The sequence below is a fragment of the Sorex fumeus genome, unplaced genomic scaffold (genome assembly GCF_029834395.1).
Source record: "Sorex fumeus unplaced genomic scaffold, SorFum_2.1 ptg000125l, whole genome shotgun sequence".
NCBI classification, from domain to species: Eukaryota; Metazoa; Chordata; class Mammalia; order Eulipotyphla; family Soricidae; genus Sorex; species Sorex fumeus.
The window spans coordinates 2681755-2703547 of record NW_026606182.1 but is presented as its reverse complement, the minus strand read 5'-3'; the positions used below and the strand labels follow the sequence as shown (position 1 = coordinate 2703547).

Here is a 21793-nt window from a genome sequence, read left to right as displayed (position 1 = left end):
GCCGGGGCAAGCGACTCCGCCTTGTCCCCACCCCATCCCCCACCGCGCCCCCGTGGGCGCTGCTCTGTCCAGAGCGCACCGCATAGCGCCCTCCTGAGGGCAGTGGGGGGACTGCGGCCCAGGTGGGGAAGTAGCCCCACGCCACCTTAGTGGGGGCTGCGGGAGGCCTGGCGCTCAGGGCTGCTCCTGGCAGTGCACAGACCCCGACGGACGCGCCGTGGACCGGGCACGCGCCTGGTGTGAGATGGTGGACATCCAGTACTTCAGGTGAGTGGCCGCCCCACCGTCACCGCCCCGCGCCACCCTGGCCCCGCCCCCGACTTCTGCTCCGCCCCGCCCTTGCCGCAGCTCCGCCCCCAGGCCTCAGTCCAGCTCCGCCCTTGCCCCGCCCCAGGCCGTCGCCCCGACCTGCTCCTGCCCCGCCCCCAGGCCTTCGCCCCGCCTCTGACGCTGCCCCGCCTCCAGGCCTTTGCCCCGTCCCTGCTGCCCAGCCCCTGCTGCTGCTGCCCCACCTTCCAGGCTGTAGCCCCGCCCCTGCTGCTGTTGCCCCGCCCCCGGGCCGGCGCCCCGCCCCTGCTGTTGCCCCGCCTCCCGGTCATCGCCCCGCCCCTGCCGCTGCCCCGCCCCTGGGCCTTCTCCCCGCCCTGCCACGCCCCCTGCCGCAGCCCCGCCCCGCCCCGGCCGAGTGGTCCTCGCTCACCCGCATCTCGGCGCACAGGCTGAACCCCCAGCTGGGCACGGACATCATGCTGGACGAGGTGAACGACACGGTGCTGGTGAACGCGCTGTGGGAGACCGAAGTCTACATCCACGAGCACCGCGACCAGTTCCAGAAGCTCATCGAGCTGCTGGTCTCGCCCTGAGCCGCAGACCCCTCCCCGGGGACCCTCCCCGGCCCCGCCCTGACCGCGGGGACACCGACCCCACGTCCAACACTACAGGTGCCGGGAACGCCCAGCCCAGCCTCCCGGAGGCGCGGGGCAGAGGCGGTGGCGCCGGGCGCAGCTCGGGCGTGGGCCCGCACCCTCCGAGCGCCCCGCCCGCCAGTCCCCACGCTCTCAAAGGCCGTTCCTCTGACTGTGACACCCCCCTTGGGGTTCTGAGTGGGGAGGGCCCCGGGGCTGGCTGCCCCCCAAACTGTGAAATAAACGGTGATTCTGCTCTGCCGGTGTCTTGTGTGCTGTGGGGGGCAGGACGCCTCCCTGCGCCCCTGCCCTCGGCCGTTTGCAGCCTCCTAGGAGGGTCGCAGGTGGGCAGCCCGGGCGCCCCTGCCCTGCCGCGGGTCCGGGTAGGCTTGAGGCCCAGAGAGCCGGCAGAGCCGGGGTTCCACGCCTGGAGGGTCTGTGCTGGTCCTGCCTCTGCACCCCACCTAGCCAGGCCAAGAGGCTCCACCCACTGCGTCCCCCGCCCGCGTCCAGAGCAGGAGGGCAGGGGGTCCCCGAGGGTCCGGAGGTACCTAGAGAAGCCCAGAGGTGCCACCAGGTGGTGCCCACCCGCGGATGCCCACCGGTGCTGTTCAGAGGGTAAATAATTGAAGGCGGGTCACACGACCCGCCCCGTCACAGGATGCTGCCGCCGGGGTCTGGTTACGCCCCAGATCGCGTCCTGACATCCCAGGCTGGTGAATAATTAAGCTGCTACCTCCGCCTGCCTCCTGGCCCGCTCCAGACCCAGGCTCCCACCGCGGCACCCCACAGCGCGCCCCAGCCTCCCGCCAGCACGGTGAGGCCCCCCAGAACCCCCGAGATGAACCCGTTCTACAGATCCACCATGACCATCTACCAGGTGAGCGCCCCCTCCACCCCACCCCCTCACCCCGCTCCCAGACACCCAGGCTTCAGCTGGAGGCCCAGAAGCCGTTGCGGGGGACATAGCCTCCCAGCCCCCACCTCAAGGCTTCTGGAAGCATGCCCCCAGCTCTGGGGACAGTGGCAGTCAAGAGGGCCCCTCTGGGGCGTCTCCCCGTTTCAGAGCCCCCTACTCTCCCAGAGGTTGCTGCATTCTCTACAGATGAGCAGTGAGCCCCTCTGGGGGGGCCCTCTGTCCCCTGCCCGCAAGTGGGTAAGAGTTGCCCCATTTGACAGATGAGCAAACTGAGGCCTGGGTGGCAGGCCCTGGAGCTGCCCCCACCTTCAGGGACCTCCTTGCAAGGTGCTGGGATTTCCCTTCCTTTCCTGCCCTCCAAGGCCTGGACTAGCTGCCTGGGGCCTCACCCCATCGGAGTCTCTGGTGGGGGTGGGCAGGAGGGCCTTCCAGGTGCCAGGGCTTGGGGGCACAGTGCCCCAGCGCACGTGGGACCCTGGCTTAGGGGATGTCTTGCAGCCCAGAGCCCGGCTTTTGGACACCCCAAGCTCGCAGAAGGGCTCCCCAAAGTCTGGAGGCGGCTCTTGCCCCTGCCCCCGGGGGCTGCTGGAACCCCCAAAGCCTGCCCTCCACCCACTGTCCTGTCCACCACAGAGCATCATGGAGCAGTTCAACCCCGCGCTGGAGAACCTGGTCTACCTGGGGAACAACTACCTCCGCGCCTTCCATGGTGAGCCGGAAACTGAGTTCCAGCCTGACCCCGTGTCCTGTCAGATGCCTGCAGCTGCGTGGACACCCCCCCCCCCCGCCCCGCCTCTGCCGGCGGAGCCCCTCACTGAATGGCAGAGATCTGAGCCCTGTGCACCCTCCCCCACAGCCTGTGCCAGCTCAATCCCCCCCACCCCCCGCACCCTATCCTCACAGTCCACTCCCAGCTCACCCCACCTGGCTGAGTCTCCCTGGCCAGCGTTCCCCACGTTTCCAGCATGCTCCGCCCGCAGTGCTCAGCCTCCCTCACGGGAGACCAGCGGTCACCTTGCGGGCATCCTCGCGGGAGCCCCCTGCCTCACGCCTCCTTGCGCCCCCGTCCCCCGCCGAGTGGCCTTGTGCTGGGGGGCAGGGCTCACCCTGCTGCCCCCCACCCCCGCAGCTCTATCCCAGGCCGCCGAGGTCTACTTCTCCGCCATCCAGAAGATCGGGGAGCAGGCCCTGCAGAGCACCAGCTCGCAGATCCTGGGTGAGCCCCTCCAGCGACCCTCTCCCTGCCGCCCGCCCCACGCCTGCCCTCCTGGGACCCCCCCCCCCCGAGTTGGGCCTCCTGGAGCGCCCGCACCCCCCACCACACCCTCAAACCGGGCCTTGGCGCGGGGACCCAGCCCCTCCCTGCCACTCCCACAGGGAGCCGTGTGTGAACCCCTGGACTTCGGTCCTGAAAGCAGGGCGGGAGGTTGGGGGGCGGGTGGCCCCACTGAGGCCGTCCTGTGTGTGCCCTCAGGGGAGATCCTGGTGCAGATGTCAGACACCCAGAGGCACCTGAACTCTGACCTGGAAGAGGTGGTGAGTGAGAGTCCCCGCCGGAAACAGAAAAGGGCTTGACCCCCCAACCCCCCAACCCAGACATCATCACAGCTGCCCTGGAGTCCCGCCAGGTTGATCTGCGGGCAGCATCTCCCCTCAAGGCCAAGTTGGGGGCTCACGGCAATCCAGGCACCCTGGGGTGAGAGAAGTAAACTGAGTCAGGGTCAAGGTTCCAGAGTAACTGAGAAATGCGGGCAAAAAAGGGCCCGACCCGCCCCCCACTCCCCAGGTCTGCTCCCCGCTGCAGCCAGACCCAAACAAACGTTCCCCAGCCTAGATTCAAACCTAGCAGCACCCCCACGGCACCCCCATCCTGCACCCCCGAGCCCCTCCTGACCACCCAGGAGCCTCAGAGGTGCTCCTGCTCTCAGCCAACAGGGCCAGGCCTGGCCATGCCCTGAGCATGCTCCTGGGCACAGCTTGGGGACCCTGAACAAGGCCCCTCAACGTGCTGGCCCACACTTTACCTGTCTGGGAAATGGGCACAATTGCCAGGACTGCCCTGTGTGGCTCGATTTGGGAGGATGACCGTCCCCTCTCCAGACCCGCTGAGACTCGGGGTGCAGGCGGAAATTTCGTCTCTGTGACCATCTGTGGTTCTCGTGTGCCGGGGTCAGCGACTTTCGGGGTGGGGCTCCCCAAGGACAGTTATTGGTTATTGGGCTGAAATGGGGAAATTTTCCCAGCGGGAAAAGGGGACCTTCCTACGTGTAATGAAAGCAGATTCCCCCATACAATCTGGGGTTCATCATGAAATCTTTGTCACTTCCTGGGGCCTGGGTGGGGGGGAAGTGAGGAAGCCAGGCTCCCCCCAGAAGCCTGTGACTCCGTCCCCGGGTTCGGTGGCTTTCTGTGTCGCCAGAGATTAGAACAGCCCTGGCCGGGCTCACAGACAAGCCACCCCTGGCCCAGCAGCCTGCCCAGGCCCCTACTGAGCAGGTGTTCAGGCTCTGCCCTGCCCAGGAGGGGACCTAGGTGGAGGGGTGTTCTAGTGTGGCCCTGAGACAAGCCCCTCTGGTCACCCAGAGAGGGGAGCTGCACTAGTCGGTGGAACTGCTTTGTCTTTGAGACCAGAGCAAACTGCGGTCCCAGCCCCGGGGACAGGCAAGCCAGGGCTGCCGGGCAGGGTGGGGGGGTGGGGTTGGGGGTCTGCCCCTTTCTGCCTGGAGCCCCTGCTGGCTGGAGGGTTTCTGTAGAGACGCAGCGGGGAGGGCACTCGCCTGGCCCACAGCTGGTCCGGGTTCATTCCCGGGCATCCTGGGCACCCCAGATGGTCCGCCAAGCCCCGCCCACAGCGGTGCCTGAGTGTGGAGCCAGGCATGAACTCTGAGCACCTCAGGGTGTGTCCCACACCCCGAAAACGAGACACACTGGAGCCCGTGGAATAGTGCAGCCGGGAGGGCGCTTACCTTGCTTGCATGTGGCCGACCTGGGTTCAATCCCCGGCATCACATACAATCCTCTTCCCGAGCACTGCCAGGAGTGATTCCTGGGTGCAGAGCCTGGAATAACCCCTGAGCACAGCCGGGTGTGACCCAAAAATAAAAAATAAATGCACAGGCTCTGGGCTCAGTTCCGCTAGAGCACCTCACTGGCACCCAAACACTAACATTAACCCGGAGTCATTGGAAGGGCCCCAGGGGTGCCTGAGACCACTGGGGGGCCCCAAAGAGAAGCTTCCCTGAACCCACTTTATGCCCCTGTGGACAGGCAGGGGAGAGGCCAGGGAACCCCCTTCTTATCTGCACTGAGCATGCGCGGCTGAGGTCGCTCCCTCCTGGAAACCTACCGCGTCTTGCACCCTGCACAATCATTATTGTTATTGTTGTTGTTGTTATTGTTGTTGGGATGAAGCCCAGCGAGGCCCCTTCCCTCCCGTCTCCCCTCCTCTCCCCCCACGTGATGACTTTATTGGAGTGGGCAGAGTCCCCCGTTCCTGGCCAGTCCCCCATTCCTGGGTCCAAGCCTAGCACCACCCCCTGGGCTCTCCAGCCCGGCTCCAGGCCTGGCCCGCACTGGGCATCCTCCAGAAACGCAGGACCTGGGGAGTATCCCTGCGACTGGGCCCCACCATGGACACGCTTTTGCCGATGAGATCTTTTTTATTTTAATTTATTTTTAATTGAATCACCATGAGATAGTTTGGTTTCTTTGGGGGTCACACCCAGCGATGCTCAGGGGGTTCCTCCTGGCTCTGCGCTCAGGGATTACTCCTGGCGGTGCTCAGGGGACCCTATGGGATGCTGGGAATCGAACCCAGGTCGGCCGCGTGCAAGGCAAACGCCTTACCCGCTGTGCTATGGCTCCAGCCCCGTGGAAAAGGAAATTCTGTTCTGTTCTGGAGCCACACCCAGCAGTGTTCAGTGATGACTCCAGGTCTCTGTGCTCAGGGATCACGCCTGGCAGGCTCGGGGGATCGAACCTGGGTGGGCTGCGTGCACGGCACAAAACTTCCATGGCCCGGCTTCAGTCACAGAGTGTCCCAATGCCCGTTCCCCACCAGGGTCCACTTCCCAGCACCAATGGGCCCAGCTGACCTTTTCCTTCTTACCCTCTACCTGTGGGCACTACGGTTTGCAGGACGGAGACTGAGAATAGAGATCTCTCTTGGTTGGTTTAGGGCCACCAGGCCATGCTCAGGGATCATTCCTGGCTCTGGGCTCAGGGACCACTCCTTGTGATGCACCGGGACGGTCGTGGGTGCCGGGATGGAGCCCAGGTCTGCCTCGTGCAAGGCTAGCACCCTGCCCGCTGTACTCTCTCTGCGGCCCCAGTCTAATTTTTTTGTGAATAAATAGATTTTATTTGAAACTTTTTTGGTTTTTTTTTTAACCAATTACTTGAATTTTTTTTTTGTTTCTTTTGGCCCAGATGCTACAAAACGTTTTTCTCTTAATTGTAGTGGTTTTCTAGGATATATCCTGGTGCCGGAGCGATCGTACAGCAGGGAGGGCGTTTGCCCTGCATGCCCCTGACCTCCTGGGTTCGATTCCCCAAGCACCGCCAGGAGTAATTCCTGAGTGCAGAGCCAGGAGTAACACCTGAGCACTGCTGGGTGTGTGGGTGTGACCCTCCCCTGCCCAGGCTCTGGCCAAAAAAAATTAAAATATATATATATCCTTTAGTTTGGTTAGTATCAGTCAATTGTTTGACATGTTTTCTCTGTTGAGGGGAGTTTCAATATTTTAGTTTTAGGAAAAGTTGCCTTGGTTTAGTTTTGGGGGGTCATGGTCCATAGCCGGTGATGTTCAGGGGTCACTCCTGCACTCGGGAATTACTCCTGGCAGGCCTTGGGGGGACCATATGGGGTGCCGGGGATCAAACCCAGATAGGCCGGGTGCAAGGCAAGTGCCCACTGTGCTACCCACTGTGCTATCTCTCTGGCCCTCATGTGTTTTTATTTGTTTCTTTCCTTCCATCCTTGAATTTCTTCTCTCGGGAGATCTGTGACCTGGGCATGAAAGCTCACTATGTCCTTCCCCTTAGCTATTGATTTATTTATTGGGTCTTGGGTCGCACCCAGCAGTGCTCAAGGAACACCCTCTCTGGGGATCGAACTTGGCTTGGCTGTGGGCGAGGAAGCCCCTTCCCGCTGGGGTCGACTTCCTGGTTCCCTATCCCCCCTCCCCCCACCCGTCCTAGGGCTTCGTGGTGCCAGCTGTGCCCTGGGCGTCCCTTGGTGCCCTCCCGGGCCGTCCCCTTCCCCAGGGGGCCGTGGATGCGTGTTGCGGCACCTCCTCCTCCGGATCTGGGCAGGGCTGCTGGGGGCCGGGGGTTGGGGTGGGGGGAACCGACTCCGGCAACCCGTCTCCTATGCGCTCATGTTTACGTTCCTCTTGGATGGAAATCGCAGCAGATTGTGTGGGTCAGAGGGCGGTCATGTATTTAGCTTTATCAGAAGCTTCCAGAAAATTCCCCGAAGTTCTGGGGGGTTTTCTTTGTTTGTTTGTTTGTTTTGGATTTTTTTTTTTTTTTTGCTCACGTTCTGCATGCTCAGAGGTTACTCTTGGCTCTGCACTCGGGAATCACTTCTGGCGGTGCTCCGGGGACCCTATGGGATGCTGGGGTTCGAATCCCAGTCGGCCGGGTGCCAGGCAAATGCCCTCCCCGCTGGACTATCACTCCGGCTCCTCCCCCAAGGTTCTCAAACTCTCGTTGCGCTGCCCACCCCCGGCCTGGCCACTCCGTGGAGGACCACAGCCGCTGACGTTTCCCTGGCAACGTTCCCCGTGGGTCACTGTGTTTATGCAGGCTATCACCAGGGAGATGCTGTGATATCTCTGGTGATGAATGTCTTTTTGTGGGTTTATTGGATCATGTGTGCTTTCTGGGATGTTTGCTGAGCCAATCACCTATTTTTTTTTTATTTTATTTTTATGAGGGGTTGTGTTTATTGTCTGCTTAGCAAGCATTCGTTAGTCCACCCTTTGCCGAGGCGTGTCCATGTGCCTGTAGTTCTGTATTCTCCCACCTGGGCTGCTCCTTTCCCTTCCTCAATGGTCACTCTGAAGAGCAGATATTCTACAGGTTTTTTTTGTTTGTTTGTTTTTTGTTTTTTGTTTTTGTTTTTATTTTTATTTTTGGGTCACGCCCGGCGATGCACAGGGGCTCCTCCTGGCTCTGTACTCAGGAATTACCCCTGGCGGTGCTCGGGGAAACCTATGGGATGCTGGAAATTGAACCCGGGTCAGCTGCGGGCAAGGCAAACGCCCTACCCGCTGTGCTATTGCTCCTTCTTTAAAATTTATTATTATTATTTTATTTTGCTTTTTAAGTCACACTCAGAGATGCTCAGGGGTTACTCCTGGCTCATACTTCAGGAATTCCTCCTGGCGGTGCTCAGGGGACCATATGGGATGCTGGGAATCGAACCCGGGTTGGCCAAGTGCAAGGCAAATGCCCTACCGGCTGTGCTATCGCTCCACTCCCTCGCTCCCTTTTTTTTAAAAAAAGAAATTCTTATGAAATAAAACTCACCTAGGAAATTGGGGAGGAGAGGGTTGCTCGCTCTTCAAGCCCCTGTTCTCCCTTGAACACATTATCTTGCTTTTCTTGAAGATAATTTTTTTAACCTTTTGTTTGTTTGGGGGCGTTTGCCTTGCACGCAGCCAACATGGTGACCCGGGTTCGATTCCCAGCATCCCTTATAGTCCCCTGAGCACCACCAGGGGTAATTCCTGAGTGCATGAGCCAGGAGTAACCCCTGAGCATCGCCGAGTGTGACCCAAAAAGCAAAAAAAAAAAAAAATCCTCTGTTTGTTTTGGTGGGCCGGAGCCGCCAGCCCTGCGCTCAGGGCTCACTCAGGCGGTGCCCGTGGCAGAGCTGGGGTTGACTGCAGGCAAGGCCGACCTGCTGCCTGTCAGTCTGGCCCCTTGTTTCTGCGGTTCTTCACTTGCTTACTTTCTCTCTGGAGAACCCTCCAGAATGTTCTCTCTCCAACACTTCCCCACACTTTCTCTCCTCTCCGATCTTTCTAAGTTTCATTCGATAAATACTACCTTGCCCCCCCCCCCCCCCCACAAATACACACACACACACACACACACACACACACACCATATGGGGAGGTGGAGGAAAGGATTATGTGTTCAGTATCTTCTCTCCTCTCCTCTCCCTTCCTCTCCCTTCCCCTCCCCTCCCTCCCCCTTTATTCCCCTCCTCTCCTCTCCTCTCCTCTCCTCTCCTCTCCTCTCCTCTCCTCTCCTCCCCTCCCCTCCCCTCTCCTCCCCCCCCCTCCCCTCTCCTCTGCTCTTCTGCAAGGGCACAGCTTAAAAGGGTGAGCAGGCAGGGCTGGAGCGATAGCACAGCGAGTAGGGTATTTGCCTTGCACGAGGCTGACCTCAGTTCGATTCCCAGCATCCCATATGGTCCCCTGAGCACCGCCAGGAGTAATTCCTGAGTGCATGAGCCAGAAATAACCCCTGTGCATCGTCAGGTGTGACCCAAAAAGCAAAAGAAAAAAAAAAAAGAGTGAGCAGGCAACGTGAGCTAAGTGTGAGTTCCTTGAACACGGGCCTGCAGGGCACGCCAGATCTTTTACATTTTTGAAGAAACCCAATCGGGCCATTGAGAACAAAGGTTTGGATTTGTTTCCTGTCTTCCCGGATAGGATATATCTCTAAGTTTCCTGGCGCAGCTGGGGGTCCATAGCATCACTCGGATCCCTCTCAATGTTGATATGACCTTAGATGAGGTCAAGGTTGTCTTTTCCTTATCCTGGAAGCATTTACAATATTGATAAGCCCTTGGTCTTATTGACTCGTCAGGGATAAGCAGGCTTCTTCCTTTTTTATTTACTTTTTTTTTTTTTTTTGCTTTTATGGGTCACACCCAACAGTGCTCAGGGGTTACTCCTGGCTCATGCATTCAGAAATTACTCCTGGTGGAGGTTGTGGACCATATGGGATGCTGGGAATCGAACCTAGGTTGGCCGCGTGCAAGGCAAGTGCCCTACCCGCTGTGCTCTCGCTCCGGCCCCTAGGCGGGCTTATTTCTGAGTGTTCTCTCTCCCACTGACAAATGTGTCTGTACGTCCCTCTCATGCTCTATTGGTTATGTTAAAAAAAAAACATTCCAAGAGGGGCTGGAGCAATAGCACAGCGGATCGGGCGTTTGCCTTGCACGCAGCCAACCTAGGTTCGATTCCCAGCATCCCATATGGTCCACAAGCACCGCCAGGAGTAATTTCTGAATGCATGAGCCAGGAGTAACCCCTGCGCATTGCTGGGTGTGACCCAAAAAGCAAAAAAAAAAAAAAAAAAAAAAAACTTAGTTACCAGACAAAAGTATTTTGGCAAGTGTCTAGGGTAACAGTGGTCAGGCAACAATTAAACAATAATTTCCAGTATCAGTACCAATTATATGATTACACAGACTTCTCGTCCTTTTAGGGTTAACGAAAAGCAACTTCTGGGGCATTGTGAGAATTGATTCATTGAGCCCACCTGCTGAGCCCGGGAACTTTCCCAAGTGGGTTCAGGTTGGCTAGTTACGCACTGTTTTACTGCTGGGAAACGGAATCTGTTTCAGTCCCAGGAACTGAACCTGAGGCCTACCTGATTTTTCTCATTTCTGCCGCCTGTCATGGCGTCAGCTTCGCCTTACACCAGGAAGCCTGCTGTGATTTGAGTAGGAACTGCACAGTCAGTCACAGTGAGGACCTGACTGCGTGTGCAGACTTTGCGAGGTCTGAGTTTGATCCCAGCACCACGTGGTCCCTGAGCACCAGTGAGAGCATCTCTGAGCATGGAGGAGCTGGAGTAGCCTCTGGGCATTGCTGATGTGACCCCATAAAACAAAAACCAAGAGTGAGGTTGAGGGAGGAACTGTACAAATCTCTGAACCGACGCGCGTCCTGGTCATATGTGGGGTCTTCTGATCCACGAACACGGTACCTCTCACTTTCCTTCCGCTCTGTGATGGTCTTTGGATAAGACTCCTCCCTGTGATTTGGGGGAAGCCACTGTCAATGGTATTTTATTCGGTTTTATTTTCTGAGTGACGGGGCCAGATCGATAGTACAGTGGGGAGGGCGTTTGCCTTGTACACGGCCAACCCGGGTTCGATCCCCAGCATCCCATATAGTCCCCCGAGCACTGCCACGAGTAATTCCTGAGTGCAAGAGCCAGGAGGAACCCCTGAGCATTGCCAGGTGTGACCCCCCCCAAAAAAAAAATTAAAAAAAAATATTTTATGAGTGACAACCTGGTTTTCCAGTTGTCCAGGGCGTGGCTTTTGTTCCTGTAGGACCCCTTGGGCTTGGATTTCAATTGCAAAAAGAAAGCACAAAGCCCACGTGACACCGAGGTGATGCCCAGGTGAAACTAGGCTATTTCCCCCAACTGGCTGGAAAGGGGGCGTTACCCTAGAGGTGACAGCAACAGGTTGTGGGTCTATTTGGAGCGAGGGAGAGATTGCAGGTCCGCTGTGGACAGGCAAAGTGGGAAGGGATGGTCAGAAAATTCATTGCAAGGGCTGGAGCAATATTACAGCGGGGGTGGGGGGCATTTGCCGTGCACGTGGCCGTCCTGGGTTCGATCCCCGGCATCATCCCATGCGGCCCTTCGACCCTGCTAGGAGTGATCCCTGAGCACAGAGGCCAGAGTCAGCCCTGAGCACTGTGGAGTGTGGTCCTAAAACAAAGAAAAGAAAGAAAAGCCGCAGAGGTGTGGCTGGTTGGCCGAGGGTAGGAGACTGGAGTGTGGGGGTGAGTCTGGACTTGGGAGAGGACCCCCAGGGAATGGGTTCAGAGAGGGCTTACAGAACCCCGGCAGCTGCCAGGAATGCTGGGGGGAGATGGGGATCGCGGGGAGCCAAGACACCGGGAGGGTGGGTCGAGTCTCCACCCTGGGCTCCAGCACCCACCCTGGCTCTACGTCTTGGGGTGTCCGGGTACAGGGGCTCAGGAGCAAAGGGGAGCAGACGAGTTGGGGTCACCTGCAGAGACAATTCCTTCCAGACTTTGTATTTTTGGGGGTCACACTGGCGATGCCCTGGGGTTCCTCCTGGCTCTGCACTCAGGAATTACTCCTGCTGGTGCTCAGGGAACCCTGTGGGATGCCGGGGATCGAACCCGGGTCTGGAATGTGCAAGGCCAAATGCTCCCTGCTGTCCTATCGCTCTGGTGCCCCCTTCCAGACTGTTCTTTTGTTTTTAGGGCCCTACCTGGCAGTGCTTTCAGATTAGCGCTCTCTCTCTGCATTCAGGGGTCACTCCTGGAAGGACTTGGGGGACCCTCTACGGTGCCAGGGATTGAACCTGCCTTGATTTCTGCCACAAGCGCCTTTCCCTTGTACTGCTTCTTTGGCTGGCCCAGTTCATCTGTTTTCTGGTTTGGTTTGGGGCTGTTCTCGGCAGTGCCCAGGGCTGACTCCTGGTTCTGTGCTCAGGGCGGACTCCTGGCTCTGTGCTCATGGCAGACTCCTGGCTCTGTGCTCAGGGTGGACTCCTGGCTCTGTGCTCAGGGCTGACTCCTGACTCTGTGCTCAGGGCTGATTCCTGGCTCTGTGCTCAGGGCTCTCTCCTGGAGGGCTCTGGGGACCATCTGGGGTGCCAGGATGGAACTCAGGTTGGCCATGGACAAGGTGAAAGTCCTCCCTGCTGTCCTATCTCTTCACTTTCCCTAGTTTATTATTCTTCAGTGTTTCCGTAATAACTCATCTCGCAGTGCTCGGTGTTTTCCAGGAATCTGGGTCTATCCTGGGGGGGAGAGACACACTTGTGGGGGTTCCAGGCGCAGAGAGATGGGTCAGATCTCTCTGACAGAGGAGCTTACCCCGGGGGACGGTGACTGACCCCCGCTGGGGCGGGTGCTCCAGTGCCCACATTCCAGAAACCGCACGAGGAAGGTCGAACTCTGCCCGTGGAGTGAGGGCGCGACCAGGCCAAGGGTGGCGCGGCTGGTGTTTGAAAACGGGTCGGAAACTCCAGACACACCCAAGGGCAGGCAATAGGCAGGACCCAGATGGAGCTGACGCAGTTGGCGTGGGATTTTTTTTAGTTTTTCTTTTGCTTTCGGTGGCGCCATGCCTGGCATTGCTGATAGTGCCCAAGGCTTACTCCTGACTCGGTGCTCAGGGGTTATTCCTGACTCAGGGCTCAGGGTTTACTCCTGACTTGCTGCTCAGGGCTTACTCTGGGCATTACTGAGGGACCATATGAGGTGCTGGGGTTGAGCCCAGGTCAGCCACATGCCATACAAGTGCCTGACCTACTGTCTGACTTCTCTGTGAGTTACATATGATGGTTTATGTTTGGATTTTTGTTTCATTGCTTTCTTTGTTTGGACCCCTGTTGGAGTGTTTTAGTCTCCCTCTCATGGGAGACGGGAGCGATAGCACAGTGGTAGGGCGTTTGCCTTGCATGCAGCCAACATGGCCGACCCGAGTTCGATTCCTCTGCCCCTCTCGGAGAGCCCGGCAAGCTACCGAGAGTATCTCGCCCGCATGGCAGAGCCTGGCAAGCTCCCCGTGACGTATTCGATATGCCAAACACAGTAACAACAAGTCTCACGATGGAGACGTTACTGGGCCCGCTCGAGCAAATCGATGATCAACGGGAGGGCCTTTACTTTACTTTACTTATTATTATTTTGCTTTGTGGGTCACACCCGGCGATGCACAGGGGTTACTCCTGCCTCTGCACTCAGGAATTACCCCTGGTGGTGCTCAGGGGACCCTATGGGGTGCCGGGGATCGAACCCGGGTCGGCTGCATGCAAAGCAAACGCCCTCCCCGCCGTGCTATTGCTCCAGCCCCCTATTTTAATTTTTTTTTTTAGCAGGAAGCTTCCCTTTTATTTCTGACTTTTTAATACTATTGCCATTATTATAGTTTAGGCAGTGTGGTACTGCATCTCCGCGAAGCGTGCAAGTATTCCTGTGTTGCTTCTAGTCCTCCTCTTGGTTCACTTCAGTGCCTCACCCCATCCTGCGCAGCCCTCCCTGCTTGGCAATCTTAGTTTTACAACCCACGGTCAAAGTTTTTTCCATCATTTCATATTGCGGCGGCTTTATTATATCTATTTCTCTGGTGATTGAGCCTGCACGGTGAGGGAGGCGGGGGTGTGGGGTGCAGGGCAGCGATTTCCAGGGGCGTTGGGAGGGTGCAGAGTCCCGGGGATGACGGGGGTCGCCCTGACGCCCGGTCCTGCTCCCCACACAGGTGCAAAAATTCCACAGCGACCTGCTGCAGCACATGGAGAAGAACAGCAAGCTGGACATGCAGTACATCAAGGTGAGCCCGTACAGACGGGAGCGGCCTCGCCGCATGGCACAGACGGGCACGCTGAGGCCCACGCCGTGCCCAGCGGAGCCCCGCGGGCTGGGCGTCCGCGCCCCTCTGACCCGCTCTCCCCGCCGCCCCCTGCCCACCAGGACAGCCGCCAGCACTACGAGCTGGAGTACCGCCACCGTGTGGCCAGCCTGGAGAAGTGCAAGTCCGACCTGTGGCGCCTGGAGCGCAAGCGGGACAAGAACGTCCGTGAGATGAAGGTGCGGGGCGCGCGGCGGCCTGGGGGCCCGAGACCACCCCCCCCGGGCCCGAGCCTGAGACCCCCAAGACCTCGGGTCTGCGCCTGAGACCCCCAGCCCCCGGGCCCGCGCCTGAGGCCCCCCCAGCCCCCGGGCCCGCGCCTGAGACCCCGCCCCCGTCCCCGGGCCCGCGCCTGAGCCCCCCACAGTCCCCCCGACCCGTGCCTGAGCCCCCTCCACCGCCCCCCGCACCTGATCCCCCCGCCCCCTGGATACACACCTGAACACCCCCGGCTCCCTGGACCCGCGCCTGAGCCTCCTCCAACCCCCTTATCCCATGCCTGAGCCCCCCACCCCCCCATCCCGCGCCTGAGCCCCCTAGATTCCTGGACCCGCGCCTGAGCCCCCCTCCCGCACCTGAGAACCCTCAGGTTCCTGCACCCGCGCCTAAGCGACACCCGTCCTGCGCCTGAGTCCCCCACTGGCACCTGAGTCCCCCCCATATTCCTGGACCCGTGCCTGAGCGACCCCCCGTCCCGTGCCCAAGCCCCACGCACCCGTCCCGCGCCTGAGCCCCCCGCCCCGCTCCAGCGCCTTGCGAGCGCGGCTCCCCTCACTGCCCCTGTGCTGACCCACTAACCGGCCTCCCCGGCTGGACTGGACCGGGCGGGGGAGCAGAAGGGACTCAGGCGCCAGCCCTGCCCGGCAGGACCGCGGGGGACTGGATTGGGAGCCACGGGGGGAGGGGGAGGGTGCCGCCGGGAGGAGGCGCTGGGTAGGGAGGGGGCGGGGATGGAGGGTCCCGAGTGTCCACCCGCAGCCAGAACCCCCGTCCGCGCAGGAGAACGTGAACCGGCTGAACGCGCAGATGCAGGACTTCATGTCCTCGAGCCAGCGGGCGGCCGAGCTGGAGGAGAAGCGGCGCTACCGCTTCCTGGCCGAGAAGCACCTGGTCCTCGCCAACTCCTACCTGCAGTACTTCGGCAGGGTGAGGGGGCGCGCTGGGCAGGGCTGGGGGCGGGGGGCATTTCCTCCCTCCGCCGCTCCTCCCTGCCCCTGCAGCCTGCCTGATCCGTTGGTGCCCATCGCCAGCGTCATTTTCCATCCCGCGGACCGCGCGCTCCTTTATTCCCAGGCGGAAGCTGGAGCTTTTCGCCCGACCCCGTAGACCCCCCAACCCCCCACCGGCCAGCAGACACCCGGACTCTTCCGAGCTGGCCTTTGGATCAGCAGCTTATTTCGTTTCTTTTTGGGTCACACCCAGCGATGCTCAGGAGTTACTCTCTGGTCTGCACTCAGGCAGTGCTTGGGGGACCCTATGGGATGCCGGGGATTGAACCTGGGTCAGCTGCGGGCAAGGCAAACGCCCTCCCCGCTGTGCTAATCACTCGAGCACCCCCAGCTTATTTCTTTTGGTTGTTGTTTGGGCCAGACCTGCTTGGCGTTGCTCAGAGGTTACTGGCTCCCTCTCCCTGCAAATGATCCAGATCTGAGTTTGGGTTTTTTTTTTGGGGGGTCACACCCGGTGATGCACAGGGGTTACTCCTGTCCCTGCACTCAGGAACTACTCTTGGCAGTGGTGCTTGGGGGGCCACACAAGATGCTGGGGGATCCAACAGGGGTCAGCTGCGTGCAAGGCAACCACCCTACTCGCTGTACTATTTCTTCAGCCCCCTCTGGGGCTTACTCCTGGCTTTGCACTCAGGAATTACTCCTGACAGTACTTCCGGGACTAATGTGGGATCACACCCAACGATCAAACCCGGGTCTGCCGCGTGCCAGGCAAATGCCCTCCCCACCAACCCCATGACCTGCTCTGACTCCTATAATGCAGATGGTCTAACGCAGACAGTCTCTCGAAAGATTCCAGTAAGATAGTGCAGGCAGGGCCGGATGAAGATGGTCCAGGGGCTGAAGACGCAGTGAACCCTGCTCGGATCCCCAGCATCTATGGTCCCCCAAGGCCCCCCGCAGTGCAGAGCCAGGAGGAAGCCCCGATGTGACCCCCCAAACGAAACAGCAGAACAGAGTGGGGGGTACCGTGGTGAACACGGCAGGGGGGGCCTTTCTTCAGTCCTGGGGTGCGGTGGGGAGCGGCCCACGCAGAGGAAAGCTGTATTTGGGTTGTACCTGAGAAATAATTGATAGGGGTGACCAAGGGACAGCACCACGGCCGGCGCCAGGCAAAGGGGTATGGTTACGGAGCTGGCCGCAGCGCCACCGAGGAGCACTGGTTTCCATGGGGAGGATCGGATCGGTTGGGGAGAGACCTTTTTTTTTTTTTTTTTTTTACGCTTCTGGCTTTGAGCCGTGCCCGGTGACCTCCCACAACACAGAGCCCTGCCCCAGGAACGGCCACTTTATTAACTTTGGGAACCTGTTTTATTGTCACACCTGGCTATGCTTAAGGCGTACTTCGGCCCTGTGCTCAGGGGCCACTCCCAGAGGCTCTGGGGGCCCTTCGTGGAACTGGGGATCGAACATGAGTTGGCAAGCCAGCGTCCACCTGCTGTCTGCCGACCGCCCAGCTCTGCTGGAACTTTTAATTTTTCTTTTGTTTCTGGGTGGCACCCTGCGGTGCTCAGGGATCACTTCTAGCGGGTTGGGGCTTCGATAGGGAGTGCCGGGGATTGAACCCAGGTCCCCCGCGTGCAAGACCCGTGCCTCCCCGCTGGGCCATGGCTCCAGCCCCGCTTGCTTTAACTCTCCGCAGCTGAGCCCTGCTTAAGCGGAGGCAGGTGGACAGAGAGAAGAAAAGTTGAAAACAGGCTTGATTATTCCAGGGGTGTCGGCTTGGCCCATAAAATAACTCTCCCCCGAGAGCAAAAGACAGTTCTGGAGAGTTCCAGGGCCGAGAACCGGGGCTGGGTTCTTGGATTTGGGGTGTCTGACATCCCCGTGTAGCGTCAGGGTACTGGGGTGCCGGAGGGGGCTGGCGGTCACCCCCAGGGTGGGGAGCCAGAAGGGAGACACCCCCACCCCCGCGTGGCTGACCCCGCGTCCCCCGTCCCCGCCCAGGCCCAGGGGCTGCTGCAGAGCCGCGTGGTGCTGTGGAAGGAACAGACGGAGTCCAGCCGAGCGCCGTCGCGCGCCCACTCGCCGGGCCTGCTGGGCCCCCCCTACCCGTCGGGCCGCCTGACCCCCACCCGGCCGGACATGGTGAGGCCCTGGGCCGCCCCGCCGCCCTTCGCTCCCCCGCCGCCCTTCGCGCCCCCCGCGGGGCCCTGGGAGCTGAGACCCTCGGCCTGGGGCCTCCTGCCCCCCACGGGACCCTGGTATGGCGGCGGCGTCGGCGGCGCAGCGCCCCTCGGCCCGCCCTTCCGCCCCGGCGCCGCCTCGGCGCCCCCCTGGTGGCTCGGCCGGAGACCCCTGAACCCCTACGCCGACGTCTGGGACTGGGGGTGGTGGGGGCTGGACTAGGGCGCCGCGCCCCGGCCCCTCCCCGCCCCACCCTCCCCTGCCCGTGTCCCCCCCGCAGCCGCCCCAGAGGTCTCTGGGAGAGTTCGGGTCCCCCGGCAGCCGGCTCGGCTCCGGCTCCTACGGCCCCGAGGCCCTGGACGCGCGGTCCGCGTCCCAGCTGGAGCCCGATCGCCGGTCCCTGCCCCGGACGTCGTCTGCCTGTGAGTGTCCACCGCGTCGGGGCGGGGTCAGAGCCTAGCGGGGTCGTCGGGCGGGGGCGGGGGCAGCGGCCGCGGGGGCGTCGGGCGGGGACGTCGGGACGGGGGCAGCGGCCGCGGGGGCGTCGGGGCGGGGTGCGGGGGCGTCGGGACGGGCGCAGCGGCCGCGGGGGCGTCGGGGCGGGGTGCGGGGCGTCGGGACGGGGGCAGCGGCCGCGGGGGCGTCGGGGCGGGGGCAGCGGCCGGCGGGGGCGGGGGGCAGCGGCCGGGGTGGCTGCGGGGTCCGGGCGGAGCCTGGGGGCCGCCCCGGGCCCGCCCCGACGTGCGCCCCTCTCCCGCAGCCTCGCTGTACGGCGCCTTCGCGGAGCGCGCGGGCGGCGGGGGCGCGCGCAGGGTCCGCGCGCTCGTGTCGCACTCGCAGGGCGCCAACCACACGCTGCTGTGCTTCTCCGCCGGGGACGTGGTGGAGGTGCTGGTGCCCGAGGCCCGCAACGGCTGGCTGTACGGCCGGCTGGAAGGCTCCGCCGCGTGAGTGGGCCGCCCCTGCCTCCGTTTCCCCACCCGCCCGGGAGCCGGGGTGGCGGGCGCTGTTTCCTCTCCCCCGCAGCCCGGGACCTCGAGCTGCGGGGTCCCGTGGGTGGGGCCCGGTCGCATGGGTGGACTGAGCCCCCCCCAACGTGGGGGACTCCACAACCATCAAATTAATCAGTGGGGGTGGGGGGGCGGGGCGGGGCGACGGTCCAGCGGGGCGGGAGCTCACCTTGCGCGCCACCCACCTGGGCTCCATCCCTGACGGCCCACTGCGGGTCCCCAGCCCCCCCTCGCCCCAGGCGTGAGCGCTGAGGTCTCCGGGTTGGGGGCGGGAGGAGAAGGGGGCTCTCTTGGGGCTGGAGAAATAGTACAGAGGGTAGGGCGTTTGCCTTGCACGCGGCCGACCCGGGTTCGATTCCCAGCATCCCTTACGGTCCCCTGAACACCGCCAGGAGTAACTCCTGAGTGCAGAGCCAGGAGTAATCCCTGTGCAACGCCGGATGTGACCAAAAAAAGCCCCCCCCCCAAAAAAAAGGGGTCTCCAGAGTGAACGTTAGTGAGCCCCTGGGGGAGATCACGCCCAGGCATGGGCAAAGGGGAGTTTGCAGGCGCAGGCAGTGCAGGGGACGGGGGTCGGGGGTCGGGCGTTGGGGGGGGCTGCGGAACGGGTGAGTGGGGTGCACAGAGGGTAGCTGTGTGGGTAAGAGAAGGTGCCAGGGATGGGAATGGGGGTGCACGGGGCCTGGGTGTGCAGCCCCCCACGTCTCCGTGCCTGGAGGCCAAGTGGGGGGAGCCTCTTACTTAGGGGACCCCCTTCTTGCACCCCAGGGCCGGGTGGTTTCCAGAGGCCTACGTGAAGCCCCTGGAGATGCCCATGGACCCCCTGAGCGCCTTCAGACCGGTGTCCCCCCTGAGCCCCCTGAGCCCCCTGAGCCCCATGAATGAGCTGCCCTCCAGGTACTGTGGGGGCTGCCCGGGTTCCGGCCCTTGCGTCTCCCACCCACAGCCTTCATGAAGGCACCTGGTCTGGGGGGCCGGGGGCAGCTGGGCCTCCTGACGCCGCATCCGGATGCACTTAGGTCGTACCCGCTCCGGGGCAGCCACAGCCTTGATGACCTCCTGGACAGGCCGGGCTACCCGCTGGCCGCCTCCCCCAGCCGGCCCCCGAGCCGCGCCCCCAGCCCCGCCCCGCCCCCGCCCCCTCTGCCCACCCCCCGCCGAGACAGCGTGAGCAGCACAACCACCAGCGACAGCAAGGTGAGCCCCCAGACCCCCGCCCCAGCTGGGGGGCCCAGAGGGGCTGGGGGCGGTGGGGAGCGTCCCCCCCATTGGGGGAGGCAGGAGGAGACATTCTAGCCCAGAGGCTGCTGTGCCCACCCTGCCAGACCTGCCCGCTGGAGTGGGGGGTTCTGGGGGTCTCGTGACCCCGTGCCCCTGCAAACCCAGCCCTCCCTCCCCCCACCCCGCAGAAACTCGCGTCCTGGGAACAGCAGCCCCCCGAACTCTTCCCTCGGTGAGTCCCGGGTGCGGGCTCAGTAGGGGGTCGAGGGGGCGGGGAGAGCCGTCCCATCCCCCTGCCCTCCCCCCCACGGCTGCGGCCGGGACCCCTCTCACCCAGCCTCCCCTACTCCAGGGGCACCAACCCCTTTGCCACGGTGAAGCTCCGCCCCACGACCACCAACGACCGTTCTGCACCCCTCATCCGCTGAGGCGCTCGCTCTCCAGGGGGCCGACTTGACCCCCACGATCCTGGGGGCCACCAGAGCTGGCGGCGGCAGCAGCAGCGGGTCCGAGCCGGCGACCGGATCCTGGGGGCGGGGGGGGATGGGAAGGGCTGCCCCAAGCCCCTTCACGGGCACCAAACGGGCCTGGAGCCTTCCAAGCCAGGCGTGCGGAACTGAGGGACGGGCCCACTTCTTCCAGCCAGGGGCCGGGGCGCCCCATCCCCCGCTACCCGTCTGCTCCACGGGGAGAAGCCCCCCGCGCCCCCCAGCTCTGCTCTTGTCCCTGTTCACTTTTGTAACTGGCGGGAAATAAAGCGAGAGGCAGAACCGACGGCATCCGAGTCGGGGCGCCCGGGTGGGGGGCGGGGTCCCGCTGCAGAGCGAACTGGGGGCCAGTCGGGGGGCTGTCCGAGTCTGCCCCTGGGGGCTCCAGAAAATCGTGGGTCCCCCAGATGGAGCTGGGGGCTGTGGCCGAGGCCCGGGACCCCCCTGGACACAGGCCCCTGGCCCTCTCCTGTCCAGCCTCTCCGGGGGATTAGCCTGTCCTGCGGGGTCACAGGGCGCGCTGGAATGTGGGTGGGAGGGTGGGGGGCCGGCGAGAGGTTGAGGAGATGAGGGTCAGTGCCGTCTGACATCAGGACCCCCGTCCCTGCAGGATTATGGCCTCTCAGCACTCCCTGGGGAGGCTGGGGTGTTTTGGGGGGCAGGGGACCCCTGCTCTCCTCCCAGGCAAAAGTCTCTTAAGTGGGCTTGTGGGGGGAAACTGAGCCCGCCCGGGCCCCGCCCAGTGGGCACCCCCAAGCAGCTAGGCTTCCGGGGAGCAGCGGGTGAGTGTGGGAGGGGTCTCCGGGGCCGGGAACACGGAGGGCACCAAACACCCACCATGCCCTTGGCCGTGCCCAGCACCAGGATACCCCCTGGCTTGGAGGGGCCGCGGGATGGAGGGAAAGGGGGGCTCCCCGCTGTGGTCCGGCCCAGCCTGTCTCCGTGCCTCCCTCCCATCTGTCATGGGGGCACACGGGGCCACTGTGACCGACCCCTGGGCCGGGTTGCGGGAGAGGGGGAACGGGAGAAGCATTTGCTGCCTGGGGAGGGGCTTGGAGGGCGACCCCTCTCCCAGGACCCCTCCGGGAAAAAGCTGGCTCCCTCTGGAATGTTCTGAGACCCAAGGCGCGGGACAGAACCCCAAGCGGGCCGGTGAGATGGCCCAGTGGGTAGGGCGCCTCTCTGGCATGTGGCTGACCTGGGTTTGAGCCTGCGCCCCCACTCTCTGACTGGCCCCCAAGCTCACTGTCCGAGTGGGGACACAGAGAAAGGGGGTCACTTGTGCCTGGGGTGTACCGAAGGGCTGTCCCCCACCCCCGAGGATGCCGCAGACCGTGTTGCCCACTAGGTGGGGCCTGGGACTTCCCTTTGGGGTGTGGTGCGCCGACCCCGCACGCTCACTTCAAAGATGGGGCGAGCCCTGGCGGGAGAGGCAGGTGGCCGGGCCGAGCCCCCGGACCGCACTCTGTGGGGTCCCCCCAGGACCCCGGGGGAGGGGGCAGAAAAGAGGAGCGAGGTGGGAGCT

At 62.4% G+C, this 21793-nt stretch overlaps 2 protein-coding genes across 4 annotated transcripts in view; both read left to right on the top strand.

Moving 5' to 3' along the window:
* PLA2G6 (phospholipase A2 group VI) overlaps positions 1-1015 on the top strand; it is a 31590-nt gene extending 30575 nt beyond the window's left edge. The window contains exons 16-17 of one of the 3 annotated variants that reach the window (XM_056137576.1): positions 194-267; positions 719-1015. In XM_056137576.1, coding sequence (XP_055993551.1) covers positions 194-267; positions 719-863 — 219 coding nt within the window. In that variant the 3' untranslated portion in view covers positions 864-1015. The remainder of the gene's footprint in view (positions 1-193; positions 268-718) is intronic. The other 2 variants (XM_056137575.1, XM_056137577.1) reach the window with 2 other exon arrangements.
* Positions 1016-1499: 484 nt separating this feature from the next.
* Positions 1500-20208, top strand: BAIAP2L2 (BAR/IMD domain containing adaptor protein 2 like 2). The gene is made up of 15 exons (XM_056137471.1): positions 1500-1523; positions 1669-1785; positions 2458-2533; positions 2954-3040; positions 3299-3360; positions 14044-14115; positions 14256-14372; positions 15193-15339; positions 17370-17510; positions 17830-17971; positions 18310-18496; positions 19328-19456; positions 19579-19756; positions 19969-20012; positions 20133-20208. The coding sequence occupies exons 1-15, from the start codon at positions 1500-1502 to the stop codon at positions 20206-20208; spliced, it is 1599 nt and encodes a 532-aa protein (XP_055993446.1).
* The last annotated feature ends 1585 nt before the right edge of the window (positions 20209-21793 follow it).